The sequence below is a fragment of the Polyodon spathula genome, chromosome 12, assembly GCF_017654505.1.
Source record: "Polyodon spathula isolate WHYD16114869_AA chromosome 12, ASM1765450v1, whole genome shotgun sequence".
NCBI classification, from domain to species: Eukaryota; Metazoa; Chordata; class Actinopteri; order Acipenseriformes; family Polyodontidae; genus Polyodon; species Polyodon spathula.
The window spans coordinates 40,582,887-40,599,178 of NC_054545.1; the positions used below are offsets into that span (position 1 = coordinate 40,582,887).

Below are 16,292 nucleotides of genomic sequence, written 5' to 3' on the forward strand. Positions count from 1 at the left end.
GCCAATAATTGGTTCAATTTAGTAAGTAAAAGATTGGTTGAAGCAAAACCCATGAGCAACAGTAGCTCTTCAGGACCTGGGTTGGAGACCCATGGTATAAACGTTAAGGTACAATTGCATGTTGCTTTTGCAGATTTCCGTGCTTATGCTACTATTATGTCCTTTAATATGCGGTCCTTTGTCATGCTTTAAGTATATATATATATATATATATATATATATATATATATATATATATATATATATATATATATTTTTTTACATTTTATCACGTGGTTGTACGTACAGTATAACGGAAAGTGGTACGGGTACCCTTTTAACACCAGAAAATGGTACGCTGTCAATGATGTGACTGACGACTGCACAAATCACTACAAACAAGACAAACTGTTGTTCACACACAAAATCGTATATGTTTACAATTTTTGATTTGTGTTGCTCATCACCAGTTAAAAGCCACTTATATTTGTTGAATTGTGAAAAAATCGCTACTCTCTCTCTCTCTCTCTCTCTCTCTCTCTCTCTCTCTCTCTGAGAGCGAGAGAGATATATATATATATATATATATATATATATATATATATATATATATATATATATTATAAACTTTAAAGGCCAAACGCAGTATATCGCACCCCTTTCATGTGTTCTGAGATAAAATCATTTGCGCATGCCGGGTAAGCGCAGTACACGGTGCACCACGTTTGAACGCGGACTATAATAACACATCCGTTTTGTATTATATATTTGTGTTTTAACTGTACACTTGTTACAATGTTCAAACTGTAGTCTTTTAGTGTTCTAATATTAGCAAAAGCTATGAAAATAAGTAGTGCATGGCAAATGTTTCCGCTGTTGGAAAATAAACCAGAAAGGGGGTTGCAAGTTTTGAGACTCAATTCTGGGTTCTACCTCCTTCAATGAGTGGCTGCAGCCGCTGTAGTGACGCAGTGTATGAATCACGTTCTCTTTGGAATCATTGCACAGCCACAGAGACACTTTTCGTCCGAAAGTTAACTCTACTTTTCTCACCCACACACTTTCTCTATTTCTCTCTCTCATCTATCACTACTTTTGTGAAAACAAATAAATAGTTAAATAAAAAACACCAGATTTCCCATCCAGCCTTGAGAATGAAACGCATCGACCAACAAACCTATTTTCTGTGGACCGGCTTCATCTTCTGCAAATTCACGTTATATTTCTGCATCCTTAGTCTGGGACTAAGGACAGCAAATGCAGGTAAGAAGAAAAACTGTTTCGTAAAAGTTACTGTTGCTTACAACTGTTAGGCTAATATTGCAGAATGTATTTAGAGCTTACACACAATTCTGCCGTAGTATGTTTTAACCCAGGTTGTGCAAAATATTTATGCAAAGTGATGTGTTACTTTATATATATATATATATATATATATATATATATATATATATATATATATATATATATATATATATATATATATATATCAGAAGCTGAGTTGGATAAACTGCAGCGAAGGAATGCCACGAAAGCCCAAATGTTGAGTAAAACCAGATGTGCCTTTAAAGGGGGAGGGGACTCGCTTTTTCTGGTTCAGTTCTTTGTAATATACTGTATATTTTAAACCAAGCCATTGGTTATTATTGGAACACTTTTTAAAAAAAAATTAAGAGTTGACTTATGCTGCGGCGCAGTGCAGTCTGTTGTAGTTTTGTTTGTAGCTGTTAGTAACGTAAACTTTAGTTACAGCTAGAACAACATTGAATATTTACATCTGAATACTTTTCATAACACCATGTATTTAATCACGAGGAAATTGCAATTGAATTAATGTCTTAAATACAAAATAAAAATACACTATTATTATCTAAGAACCGTTTTTTGTAAATAATGCTGCAATACCGTTTAGACGTTATGGCAAATATCAAGGTTGGTTTTCATTTTTTTCACCAAGTGGTAGCCAAATATCACAATCATGTTTGATAACTATTAAAAAAATCCACTTTAGGTGTGAAATATATTATATATATATATATATATATATATATATATATATATATATATATATATTATAGATATATATATATATAAAAATGGAATATGGTATGCCCCACAAACATTAGGGTATGTATAAGGCCCCATGCTGTGAATTGAGTATTTTTGGGCAAGGATTATTACCAGAAAAGACAAGTAATTTATATTATATGTATTGAAAACAATATTTTACAGGCAAACAGTAGGTGTTGCACGATTTTAAAAAATACATTAAGAAAAGCATAAGCTTTATTCCCCAAGCTGCACAATAATGTATTTTCACAAATCCTTAAGTGCAGTGCGGAAGAACATTAACAGAGATGGACACATCCAAACTACAGCTTCTACTGTAAAGCAGGACTTAGAGTACATAAAGACCATTTTATTTTATTGTGCTACATTTCCCATCATCCTTGTGCTGACATATGTAACAGATAGATTTACCGGTGAGCAGGAGGATAACGGGAAATGTAGTTTTGAGAAGTCCGTCCAGGTACATGTGAAGCCATCTTGAGGCAGGGAATACAATTTAAGTCTATACAGTAGGTATCCCTGAAACCTACTGTGTGAAATTATATATATATATATATATATATATATATATATATATATATATATATATATATATATATATAATGTATTTTTTAGGGACATTATACAATTCTAACTTTAGTACATTAACTCTATAACCAACTTGTGATTGACTTAACCCTTTTAAAGTAACATGGCTATAAACCAGTCTGACACATGAAAAGCCCCGAACTATTAAACTCTCCAACCGTGATTTTAGTCATTATGATTCCTCTAGCTAGATTATAATTCATGGATTTAATCTGGGACAGAGATTTACATATATTGTGTCAATTATTTAGATGCTATCTTGTTATAATTAGCACACAATGATTACTGTATCTTGATGTAGTGTTGGAGGGGGCCCTTGTGAATGATGTGTTTTTACTGTGGAAAACAAAGTGTAACAAAGCACAAAAAGCACAGGTAAGCATTGCTAAACCAAGAGAGGTATGGTAAAGCATATTCAAAAACATGTCAAACTATGGTAATCTATGGGAAATGCATGTTATAACCATGGGAAAAACATAGGGACACTTTAATTTGGTACACTTTTAAAAGGGTAAGGAGTGAATGTATGCAATTTGACTGTCAGAGAGAGCATCCGTAACTGGTTGCAGTTTTTATCCAGTCCTGATTTTGCATCCCAGCAAAGGGTTCAAGCATTGTGTTAGCGTCACAGCTAAGCAGGTTATTCGAATGGCTATCACAGCAGGGTATTACATCTGTAGGCAAGGTTTGAAATCCAGGAGCTTTAAATAAATAAATAAATAAATAAAGCAAACATTTTGGAATTCAAGACAATCGTTTGGACCATAAGTCTGTCAAAAAGAGACATTGAGAAAGACTTCATTTAAACATTGTATGTTTAAATATTTTAAATACTTTTGTGAACTATGTTTTTGTTTGTGCTTTTCACAACCTGTCTTTTGGTGCAAAGGTTTATTTTCTTGGCCTGAGATTTATGGTATAGAGCCTTGATGCTCAACTAGGTAGCCATGTGGTGGGTTAATAAACAAAGAGTTTGTGTGGACCCAAGTAAAAGGAGATGAGCTTCGCTAATAAAGTCATGTAGCAGTGGGAGCGGGGGGGAGCAGTGTTGTCTCAGAACTCCTGCTGGGAGTCCAGACAGCCAGGGTTTGATAGGTCACTGAAGCATTGTGACAAATCCTCCAGCATCTGCAGACAGCTGTAGATTGTTGTGCTCTAACCCCGCCCCCTTTTCAAAGCCAGCTGCAGAACAAATGAGACATACCTCCCTCCTTAAGATGAAGGCAAGGCCTTCAAGTCACAACTGATCTGGCAAAGTTCATTAGAATTAATCATTGGTAGGACCTTATTTTAAAAAAGCCCCAACAGCAGCAGAACCATCACCATGGGTCTAAAATGACATACATAAAGACAACCGGACTGTTAGATAAACAGCCTCCATATGTCATCCCTAATTATTAAACACTCAATGGTAAAAATAGAAATACTAAAATATACTAAAATTCAATGACAAACATTTTGAATAGAAGTCTCTCAATGTCTCAATATACCACAGGATTATGATACAGTATAGCTTGTGCTAAAGAATGTCTTTAGCAAGTTTTGTGACAGTTCTCTATATACAGCAGAGCATCTCACACCTGACTGTCACATAACTGCCCTGACCAATTAACTGCCCATGCTTAGTACAGGGGTAATGGCATCAGCAGCATGTGCAGCGTCCGCGCTGGCAACAAAAAAAAAGCGTGTTGTTTTAACATTCCAATAAAAATTGGAAATTTTCTCAAGACTTGAAAAAGGAGAAACTAGGGAAAAGGTAGCAGCATATTTTGGGATAGGCAAAAGAACCAAATCTAAAATCGGTTGTGGGATCAACGGAATCATTGATTGTTTGCAAACAGAAAAACAGTACAAGGTGCTCAAAATTATCAGCTGGACAAAGCAGTACCTGGTTTGTACAAAGGAGAAACAAAGGAATGCCAATATCTGGTTCAATTCTGAGAGATAAAGCCAAACAGTTAAACACTCTGCTGGATGGCGATCTTCAGTTCAAGGCTTTTTAAGCTAAAGTGTTTTCAACAGTATCACAGAATACAACAGCTGGGCATCCAAGGCAAGGAACTCTCTGCAGCAGAAGTGGCGGAGGCAGACCTAGAGCAACTAATTCTTGTGCGATCATTGGTTAACATAGTTGCAAAAAAGAGATTATTTAAACAGAAAACCATTAAGGACTTCTTTTAGTTAAGAAGCCACCCATAAATTACTGTACATTTAGTACCCCTTGTGTGTATTTCTTTAATATGCTTCTTGTTTTATTGTAAACCACATAGCAATGTATGCTTAATCTCGTTTACGTTTGCTTACTTTTAAAGTAAAGCATTTCCCCATGTTTAAAGAAGTTTGCACTTTATTTTTGTTCAGTACCCTATTTATGCATGTGTAAATGTCATTTTCTGTAGATATTCGCAAGTCCGACTTTTTCACCTATCCGCCTATATCCCAGTCCTCAGTGACTTGGAAATGTGACGTTGAAATTGTATATGCAAAACTGTAATGTGACAGTCTCTGCTGTTAATGCGTACCCAGCAGGGGGTACGCAGCTTGGCACGGGTCATTGCCTATTGAAATCTGAGAAAATGCCCCAGAATCATTTCACAAAAAGGCACTATTACCAAAGAACACTTTCAATATCCCAATTCAATTGAAGACATTATTGAAATGTATGTGATATAAATTCTGATACATACGATTCTTAATGGCAAAACAAAGAAAACGCAACAGTTTTGTACTAAAGGGCAAAGGTAACAACAGTGTGATCCAGTATACACAATTGTGCTGTAGTACCATATGGGGAAATTATTGTTCTGAATTACTGGTAATACTGTTCTTCTAGTGGGTTTTCAGGGCAGCACAGTGGTAGTATTGCTATTCTGCATGTGTAGCATTAGAGATTCGGAATTACTTACTTTTAGCTTAATATCAATCATGAGTTTTTGAGGCATGCCAAACATTTTACAGTACTTCACTAAGCAATGAGGCACCTCAGGGTACACCAGTATTTGTTAAATCGACCCCCACAAAATCCACATTTTACAGGATTCAATTACAGGATAGAAATTGTCACTAAACTGAATGGGACGTCAGAAAAGGCATCATTGGTTCACTAGAAAAGGCTTTTATTGTGATTTTTGGAGGCCACCTAGTCATCATTTTCCATTGCTTACCCTGAGGCCCTGTGCTTGTTGATGTTGCTTTTTTGCCAGTCTTTTGGTTGCTATGGCCAAGCTGAGCTAAGCTGGATCTGTGCATTTCCTGTTGAGTAAGTTGTTTCTTATTGTCTTTATAAAAGAAAGAAAACTCCTGTACTTGTTTAATAGTCATGAGTCTGGATTGTTTTTTTTTTTTTTTTTGTGATTTCTGCTGAAAGTATTTTTTGATTAAAAGCTAAGCACCCTTGAAAAGTTTACCAAATGTGCATGGTAAGTTCATTTTCTGGTATTTATCATGTTATTCTGTCATTTTTTTATTTATTTTTTTACCAAACTTTGCCTAACTTTATTTGATGTACCTTTCTTAATTGTCCTTACCAAGTTTCATAGCAAACAATACGTGGGACACAATGGTATTAATAGTATTTGGTACAGATATATGCACCACACTATTCTATCAAGAATAGAATACCTGCAATGTTTATTTCGTGATTCTGTTCATTACCTAAAAAGACACTTTCCCAGCCAGCCCATCCCCTAAATCCTGTGGCTGCAAAGTCTGCCCAGGTGCTATGTTACAGCAGGCATGATTCAGCACTAACAGCCAGCAGGCAGAGATGATGCTCTGAAAGGTTGAATGCTGGCACAAGAAGTTTACACTACGTGTGTTCAAATATTTATTTTCAAACTGTAGACATAAGTGCTGCTTTGTGAATTAGTTAATACTTAGCTGTATATTAATAAATGCTATCTGCACATAGTATGTAATTAGAACGTCTCATTAATAAGGACTTAGATTACAGAACTTTCCACATAAAACAATTTTTAACTGTCCCAGGCTGAAAATGATTATACAACATTCAAACATTTCTGTGATGTCACCCATTGATCTTTTGATTGATTAGTTATATGAATCTTCTATTTAAACGTGGCTTTGAAGAGAAGGGGATTGCTGGCAGACGTGTTGTTCATTAACAAATCCCTGGTTGGTGCTACGAATCCACAGAAAACTGTTGATTCATCAACTAAATCACTGTCAGAACAATTCAACAGAAAAGCAAATATAATTTTATTACACAACAATCATTTCAACAATTAGTTAATTATAGTATTACACATTTTAAAAGCACCACTTTTGTTTAACCATTGTTCAAACAAACGATTGCTGGCAACGATATTTAGGTCTTAATCAATAACTTTACTCTACATTCATTTTCCTTTTGATTTTTGCATTTTTATTTTTCTAATGCCGCCTAATGTTTGACATCTAAAACATTGTCCTGTCTGCTATCTTCACTTACAACAGACACTTTTGTCTGTGTAAGTGGGATTTCAAACTCAGAGGAACTCATGACAACATTCCCACAACATGAGACAAAACTGTTTGAACTAAGCTTAACAAAAGAGTAAAAACCAAATCCTCTGACCAAATTAACAATTATTTGAATCTTTAAAAAAATAAACACTTATTGTTGTTTATCTGTTATCAAATTCACTTATATACACATATTTCATTTTAGTTTGTCTCAGTGTACCTTGTACTATTTTTGTAGAAAATGTTCAGTTAATTTGATATTGTACTTAATACTTTCAATGTGAATCTTCTCAGAATGAGAATTCCTGATTGGACAAATGTTGACTGAAATTAAATATGTTACACACTAAAAATAAAATGACGTTAAATGTAGTCATCAATACTGAAAAAAGGACTCAAACAAGTTACAGCAAATACTGTAGCTTTACTCTTGGCTGAGAGAAAGAAAGGGTTTTCTGAAAAGCATCTGCTGATACCTTGGTTCTGGTATTTATTATTCGATCTGTAAAAACTGAAAAAACACCACAATGCCGAATTAAATATTGCACAGTATTGAAACATTCATCTCATAATGCAGCCATGAGATACTATAATTATAAATTAGTTTGAGAAACATGATCAAGACAAATCATTCAGACATGCACAGGAAGTGACAGACCATTGGGAGTCGATTTAATTCATTTTCACAGTAATCTGGTCTAAATCCTAAAGCTTGAAACGTTACTTACCACTTTGTAGTTTTCCATATAGTTAACAAAAAACTGAGAAATTAAACAATTTTACATTTTGAAATCCAACATGAAATGCTGTACTACTAGTTTGGCTTCTTGTAGACTTTTCCAATATCATTTTGTAGTTTCTTTGATTACGATATTAAATAAAAGATCTAAAGTTCATCTATTATTTATTTGTTAATTATGTCTCAATCCTAAAATTCCAAAACTTTTGGCCATAGTTGTACACTTAGAGGTAGGTGTACTAAGATGGGCCAGTCGCAGAGCAAACATACCGCAATTTGCATTTTCGTTGTGACACTTAAAGTAAACATTTTGCCGTATGTATTAAGAGAATATGGTAATGAAGACAGCTGCAATATACTCATCCAAATATTTCTTGTGTCTTCTTAGAGAGATTATACATTGCGAGAATCATGTGACATTGTTCAAATAAATAGTGGGAGTTGAGTTGTGCTTTCCTGCAGCAGAGGGTGCCCTAAGGATAACTGTGTAAGAATCAAAATAACATTGTTTTTGTTAAATGTAAATGTCATCTATACAATGCATTCTGTTCAGTCTTCATTTGACATTTTTTAATACTGTTATATACAGTATATGTAAAAATGAAAGGTAGTTTAATCCCATCCGAATCTATAGTGAGGCCCCCACCACCGCCAAATAAATGTGTTTCTATCAAAAAGCTTTTTCGTAACCACAGTAACCCCTCGCTAAACCAATTATGTTTGTCCGACATTAAGAGGTTTCAGGTTTAACAAAATACAATAAAATCGTACACACATACATTTCTAGTGCTCAATGTATTTTAAATGTATAAATCATTGCTTATTATTATTATTATTATTATTATTATTATTATTATTATTATTATTATTATTAACAACAAGGCCGTAGCCAGCTGTGAGGCACATCATACTAATAATTGTTTATTTATGCTCTTAACGCGTTGTTTAGCAGCAGTGCATGGTGAAGGGCCTCTATGATTTTTCATGGCTGGCTACTGCCCTGAATAACTTGGCAGCATAGACAATTAACACAAAACAGATCATGTTGCCGCATTGCCAAGTTCCGATACTTACAGGGCAGTCAATTCTCGTTAATACGAATTTCAAGGGACCAGCAACAAATGTTGCATAATATCACTATGACAGGTTGGCTGGGTGATGACGATTCCCAGACCAGGAAGCTGACACAGAGGCAGGTACTTGTGGGGTTGAAAGCGCCGGTACGCGCGTATTTATTTAAACAAAATGCTTTCGCAAAACCTGTTGACAGACCAAAATAAAAGGTTTAACAAAACAAAGTCTTGAACACATAAAACAATACTTAGGCTGGGCAGTCGACTTCACTGATACTATAACACTGTCATACTGGAGGGTTTAGTGGCATATGTGTGTAGTCTATTGCTTCCAATAGAATACACGCATGTCTTCATGTCTCATTGAGAAAAAAATGCTGCTAATTGTCTACTAGAAATAGAACTTCAGCCACCACATTTACATGTTGTATGGTCATAATTATTGCTTAAACTAGATATTATACAAAGTAAATGCAGACAAAACATTTAACTGATGTAGAACATAAGAAAGTATGGCCTATCAGTGCCTGAAAAACTTTGTAAAGTTAGATCTTAAAGGATCCTAATGATTCAGCAGCTGCACCATGACATAACCCATTCCATACCCTCACCACTTTCAGTGTTAAGAAATGTCTCCTATCAAAACAGTCTCCACTTAATTTCCAGCTGTGTCTCATAGTCCTCGTTTCTGTACTGTGCTTAAAGTATTGGGTAGGGTTATCTTTGTCATCTCCTTTTAAGATGTGGAAGATTTGAAACAGATCCCTTCCTAATTCTTTAATCCAGGCTATATTATAGATACATACAGTTTCATAGATGCTTGTTGTATTAGGACCCCAAGCCTGATACCCATATTGTTCTCATTCCCAGACTCGGGTGTGTTCCTGATCTTCAGTGATGAGCTGCAGGGCTGCCTGGAGACGATGGGCACAGCGCTGCGGCTGTCCCGCTCCTGTAACGAGTCAAACCCGGCGCAGCAGTGGATCTGGGTGTCGCGGAGACGCCTCTTTAATCTGGGCTCCACAAAATGCCTGGGTCTCTCAGGCACCAACACCAGCAGCCCCGAGCTGAGCATGTACAAATGCGACCGTGAGTACTATATGGTCTGGAACTGCAACTCCCTGGGAGAGAAGATAAGCCAACACATCTCCCCTGGCAACACCTCACTCAGCCCCTCGGACAGAATAGACCAAGCCCGCGACAGCCAATGGAGGGTTTACAGGACCAACCAGGACCTGTGCTCCAAGCCTTACCATGGTACGATCATTGACAAACATGAGTATACAATGGGATACATTCACTGTTCTGTTATTTATTTGTATTATTATTATTTTTCATTTGGTAGACCACTTACAGGTGTTACAGGGCAGTACAGGATTACAATGCAAGACTAATGTTTAAGTACAATGTAGTTTACAGTAAGTGCAGTAATACCAATAGAATACAATATGAAATAGGATGCAACAAGTTAGTATTACAACAAGTTATATCTACAGTGACAAAGTAGTGCAATCATACAGGATTCAGTAACATGCGTAGGTCAGGTGAATACAGTGCATAGGAGGTGGGATAGATCAGAGATCTACAAGTGAAGTCTAAGCAGACGGGTTTTGAGGAGGTCACAGAAGTCCGAAAATTCCACCACAAAGGACTAGGGAAGAGAAGGAGCGGGCACGGGAGGCTGGAGAGTGGAGGGAAGGTGTCCCTGGGTGGAGTGTGGTGCATATTCAAACAAACAAAGTCACTGTATTTGGTGCAACAAAGTTTTACTGTGTATCCGTGATAAGACAACACAGGTACCCCACAGTCCCGTTCACCCCAACACACAACAGTGTTCACTCCTGGCGTGGCACTGTTCTCCACTCCATCCTCAGAGATCCACTCCCAGTGCCCACACTCCCCTTCTCCCTGGAACCCTGGGTTAAAACAAGTCTGGTGTAAACAAACAGAACAGCAGGTCCTTCCTTTCCACTCAAATATATAGGTGAAGCAGGAGTCTGCCGACTGTATCCATGGAGAGCGTTCTGTGCTGCTCATGATCTTTATATATATAAATGCTCCGGTAAACATAAATAGTAATCACGGTACTCATACTTTGATGGTTTTTGTTTTATTTATTACCGTGGCTGCATTTTAGTAACAGTTTGTAGAAAATTACTGATATGTGTGTGAATCTGTCTGATATTAATTTGTTGTTCCCAAACCGGTCCTAGGGACCCACTATGTCTGTTGGTTTTCATTCCAGCTGAGCTCACAATTACTTAACTAGACCCTGTCATTGAACTGATCATTTGCTTAATTAGACCTTTTTGATTGTTTTCCGCTCTTAAACAGCTGCAGAGTTCAAGTTACTTTTAAATGTTATAACTAACTTGAAATATGCAACTGTTCAGAGCTGAAAACCATTAAAAAGGTCTAATTAAGCAAATGATCAGTTCAATTAAGGGTCTAGTTAAGTAATTGAGAGCTCAGTTTGAATGAAAACCAGCAGACACAGTGGGTCCCCAGGACCGGTTTGGGAACCACTGACATATATTATAGTAACACTAATTGAATGGCTGAATTTCACAGTATTATTAAACCTTTTGATACTTGTTAACCAAAGTGAGTCAAACTCTGTTTTTGAAGACTAATTGCTTGTTTATAAAGTTGCCATTTACTTCTCAGCTCAGCATAATTATGTATGTCATTTAAAATGTTTATAACATCAAAAACATTAACCTCAAGAAATAGCAATAATAACTAACAATGATAAACTTTGTATTAAACCCAACATAAAACATGATCCAAAGGGACTCCATAACTTCCTGTCGCTTTCCACTTTCTGTAGACTTTCTTGTGTTTTCTTTTGTTAACAGTTGTAAACACAGAAGGCCTGATTTTGAAGCACTATCAACTAGTTGTAGCACTGTATAGTCGCATACAAAAGTGATAGTTGACCTCAGGAACTGGTAGTCTAATCGCACGTCACCTAGCAGGGAAGTAATTGTGAAGCGCGCGGTTTCAGGTGGATTGAAGTGCAGTTGCACTTTTAGAACATTAATAAACAGTTTTAAAGAGATTCTTTAAAATATAGTGCATAAACAAGTGTTACCAAGCACTGTATTCCCAACTAGAGCACCACATTGTCAAATACATTTACTTTAGTTTGACTCTGTCAAATGAATAGTCATTCTCTGTCTGCCTCCACAGAGATCTACACCATCCAAGGAAACTCCCATGGCAAGCCGTGCACCATCCCCTTCAAGTATGACAATCAGTGGTTCCACGAGTGTACCAGCACGGGCCGAGAGGACGGCCATCTCTGGTGTGCTACCACTGTAGACTATGGCAAGGACGAGCGCTGGGGCTTCTGTCCAGTCAAGAGTAAGTACCAGCACTCTAACCCAACCCTGTCCGTCTGCTCGAATACAGGGAGCATTCTGCCTTCCTCAACTCATCGAAATCAATAGTCTTGTGTGTTCCAATTCCAAATGAAGTAGCTAACAAAACAGTTCAATACATGCTGTCTGCCGCGCACATGCATTCATTATATACAGCAGGTCTCAAATATACTCTTTCATTTCCTGGGCCAACCGATCAGTGAAAATGTCCCTGCCCCTTCACTGGCTTCTTTCCTGTCAATAACCAATCTGCTGCTTCCTCTATTGACTGACATGCTTTCAGCCAGCAACATGCTTTGACCCAGAAAGCATTGCTGGGGTGAAATGACCAATAAAGTAAAGCAGTAACATACTTCCTGGAAGGCAAGGCAAACACACTGAGAACTTGCATGTGTAGTACCAGGTGTCTGTTTCAAAATGAATATACATGTTGTTATAACACACGTTTCTTTAAAAACTGCACATTTAATATATATGTAGATGATGAAAGTGCAAAATGGGCAAGATTTATGAAATTATTTTGTTAGCTGCAATTGTATATGGCATTGTGATGTTTAATCCCAGGCATGATTCTTTTAGAAATACCTGCAAGAAAAACACTGGATGTGGTTAGAACCATGTGCCAAAAACCTCAGCAGTCCTGCCCCAACAGATCACACTCCATACAGTGCAAGAGGTGCCTTCAGCCTACCATCTTGCATTCTTCAATGTAATATCTCAGAAGCTGAGCCGGGTCAGGCCTGTTGGCACAAAGCCGTAGTGATTTAGTCACAAGCTGTTTTACTAAAACATTTTCATCCAAGTAGAATAGATATATAAATGCCAACCCATACACAAGAGAGGGCAGTTTTCAGACAGATCATTCAGTGATACACACACCTTCTGAATATTTTTACCCTTTAGTGTTATAATTCAGCCCTTAATTCCATTTGAAAATACATATTAAAAATAAATACACATCAAAAATTACGAAGGTAAATATAAAGGTGATTGCTGGCTACCTATTGAAAAATGGGTCAATCCATCACACCTGGTCAGAACTTTGTCTCTCTCTTTTTTGAAGGACTCAGCAGCTGCTAATTTGGCTACCCAGTCCATACACTTATCACACCTTGTGTAAAATAGTGTCTCCTACTCTCTGTCCTATCTCTGCCCCTAATTCTCACCAGTTCTGTTATTAATCCTCTTGCATACGATTTACTTTGTCAAGTCCTTTTAGGGTTATAAACATCACAATTCCAGCAAAAGTGAAACGTGCTCTTTACTGTCTGGATACATAATCAAACAGAAAACATACTTTTATTGGGAACCAATTATAAAATGAAACACATAAACTGAAGAAACAAAAATGAGCAATTTTCAACATTATGATTGGGGACTTGAATGCCAAGTGGTTTTGTTAGCAATGTAACTGTATTTTAACTGCTGCAAAGCTTCAGTAAACTGGAAACTGCAGAAACAGCATCAGTATTACAGAACAGGATTTATTTTTAAAGCAGGATCGTGGAGGTGTGCGTTATATGACTAGCGTTATTTCCATGCACTAAGGTGACAATCACATTTTTAGATGGGTAGGCATTCATCAGTTTAGCTAATTGAATGCTGACACCAGACTTGTTAACCTTAGGTAAGGTAGTCGAAGATGAGTGTTAATCAGGGTCTGTATAACTTGCCATCAGAGTTTGCTGTGGTCTGTACACAAATTAGCAGCTACATATTCTTCAAGAGCTGGTCCTCAGTGCCATGTGCTTTGTCTCCAGGCCCCGGCTGTGAGACATTCTGGGATAAGGATCCGATGACCAACAGCTGCTACCAGTTCAATTTCCAATCAACATTGTCGTGGAGCGAGGCGAGGGTCAGCTGTCAACAGCAGGGGGCTGACCTGCTGAGCATTAATGAGATCCACGAGCAGACCTACATTAATGGTGAGCAACAACACCAGCCGCGTCCACCACACACACACAAACCCATTGCAACGTTGAGGAAGTGTCCATAAACAAAATTGACTAATTACCAGGAATGAAAGGCCTTTGTTGCAAGAAGCATCTATGGGTTCAAGGGATAACTAATAAGCTGCCTGTGAAAGAAATTATATAATAATTGGCAAGACTGTTGTGTTTAGTGGCCTTTAAAGTAAAGTCAAGCATGGGGAATACAATTATGGAAGCATGTTAAAAGCACGGACCATTCTAAAAGTTTCCCATAGTAAAAGCAAAGCAAAGTGCAATAAAGCATAACAAAAGCATCTGTAAACATTGATGTTAAAAAAAAGCTAAGAGATGTATGTAAAGCATATTGATAAGCATATAAAAGAAAACATGGTACCATTGCAAATTACATAGTTTCCTTAATTGTTCAAATTCCCTTGGCACATTTACCTTTTATAAGAGGAACACTTTATTCTGACTCATGTTTGCCCTTTTGTCTTTGTCTGTGTTGTGTGTGTGTCCATGTATCTGTATTGTGTGTGTGTTGTGTGTTTGTGTGTACTGTGTGTCTATGTTGTGTGTGTGTATGTGTTTGTGTGTGTGTCTGTTTTGTGTTGTGTGTATCTGTGTTTTGTGTGCCTGTGTGTATCTGTTGTGTGTGTTTTGTGTGCCTGTGTGTATCTGTTGTGTGTGTGTCTGTGTGGTGGGTCTGCGTATCTGTGTTGTGTGTTTGTGTATCTGTGTGTTGTGTGGGTATCTGTTCAGGCTTGCTGACTGGGTACAGCTCCTCCTTGTGGATTGGCCTCAATGACCTGGACATCAACGGCGGTTGGCAGTGGTCAGATGCTTCTCCTCTCAAATATCTCAATTGGGAGGCAGGTAAGCCCTGGATCTGTAGCTCTCTGATCATTGCGCAGAGGAGGCCATTCTATGTGCACATTAAGCTTGTTCCGTCTCCTAGGAGCTGTTCTCAATACTGTTGGGTCTTAAAAGATCCAAGTGTCCTCTGGTCCTCCTAACTATGCCAACAACTTTTAAGTCACTTAAAGTGAACTTCAGTCATGTCCTCTTAATTCTTCTTTGTTCGAACACAGCAGTGCATTTAGAATATATGCACCAATGATAAGAACATAAGGGACTTTATGAACGAGAGGAGTCCATTCAGCCAATCTAAGCTAATCCAGTTCCTAGTAGATGATTGATGTCAGAAATCTGTCAACTTAAAGGATCCAACTGATTCTACCTAAACAACATTACTAGGTAGCTCATTCCATACCTTCAGCACTCTCAGTGTGAAGAAGTGTCACCTTCCCTCTGTCCTAATTCTATCTCCAATTAATTTCTAACTTGAGGATTAGTCTTTCAAGTGGCATTTTGTCAAAGGCTTTTTGGAAGTCCAAATCTAAGTTAAAATGTACATAAAATAACCGCAGACGTTAAAATCTGTATAACAAATAATAGCTTTTACTTTGAAAAAAAAACACCATTGCGATCTCATTCATAGCATGCATGGTGGTTTTATGATACCTAGATATATCTTCTTCAGCCTCAGATAGTTATTTCAGTTTTATATTTACAACGGTTAACAACTGGATGATTCCATGTTAAATGTCTTGATAGTTGTGGCTGATATCTGAAAAATGAATAACTCATACAGCAGATCTCTCACAGAATTCGATCCTAAATTATGTGAAAATGCTGGTTAAATTGTACACCAAAAGTTTACACTGGAACTATTTTGATGTGTTTTTAAAAATGTGTCTTTTTTTGGTATGTAATGTACAGTACGAAACCTTGAACACTTATAAGTGTCCCCCCCCCCCCCCCCCCCCTTTAAGACCAGCCGGATAACTCTGAGGAGGAGAGCTGTGGCGTTATCCGGACCGAGACTTCCGGTCGCTGGCAGAACAAAAACTGTGACATGGCATTGCCCTACGTTTGTAAGAAGAAACCCAAAACGGCCCCGAACAGTACTACAGGTTAGCTTTCATTACCACATACCATTACCACGAAGCCTGAAGTTAGTGGACCTCAGTTCACAGTAGTTATCATAAAACAAACAAACAGT

General features: G+C 37.3%; 1 protein-coding gene across 3 annotated transcripts in view; it reads left to right on the forward strand.

Annotated features, from left to right (window-relative positions):
• The first annotated feature begins 944 nt into the window (after positions 1–944).
• The window catches only part of LOC121324201 (C-type mannose receptor 2-like), a 59,932-nt gene continuing 44,584 nt past the window's right edge, over positions 945–16,292 (forward strand). For 2 of the 3 annotated variants that reach the window (XM_041265796.1, XM_041265798.1), the window contains exons 1-6: positions 946–1,242; positions 9,784–10,170; positions 12,106–12,279; positions 14,057–14,221; positions 14,990–15,103; positions 16,063–16,203. In XM_041265796.1, the coding sequence (XP_041121730.1) occupies positions 1,134–1,242; positions 9,784–10,170; positions 12,106–12,279; positions 14,057–14,221; positions 14,990–15,103; positions 16,063–16,203 (1,090 nt within the window). In that variant the 5' untranslated portion in view covers positions 946–1,133. Of the gene's footprint in view, positions 1,243–9,783; positions 10,171–12,105; positions 12,280–14,056; positions 14,222–14,989; positions 15,104–16,062; positions 16,204–16,292 lie in introns of all 3 variants that reach the window. The other variant, XM_041265799.1, reaches the window with a different exon arrangement.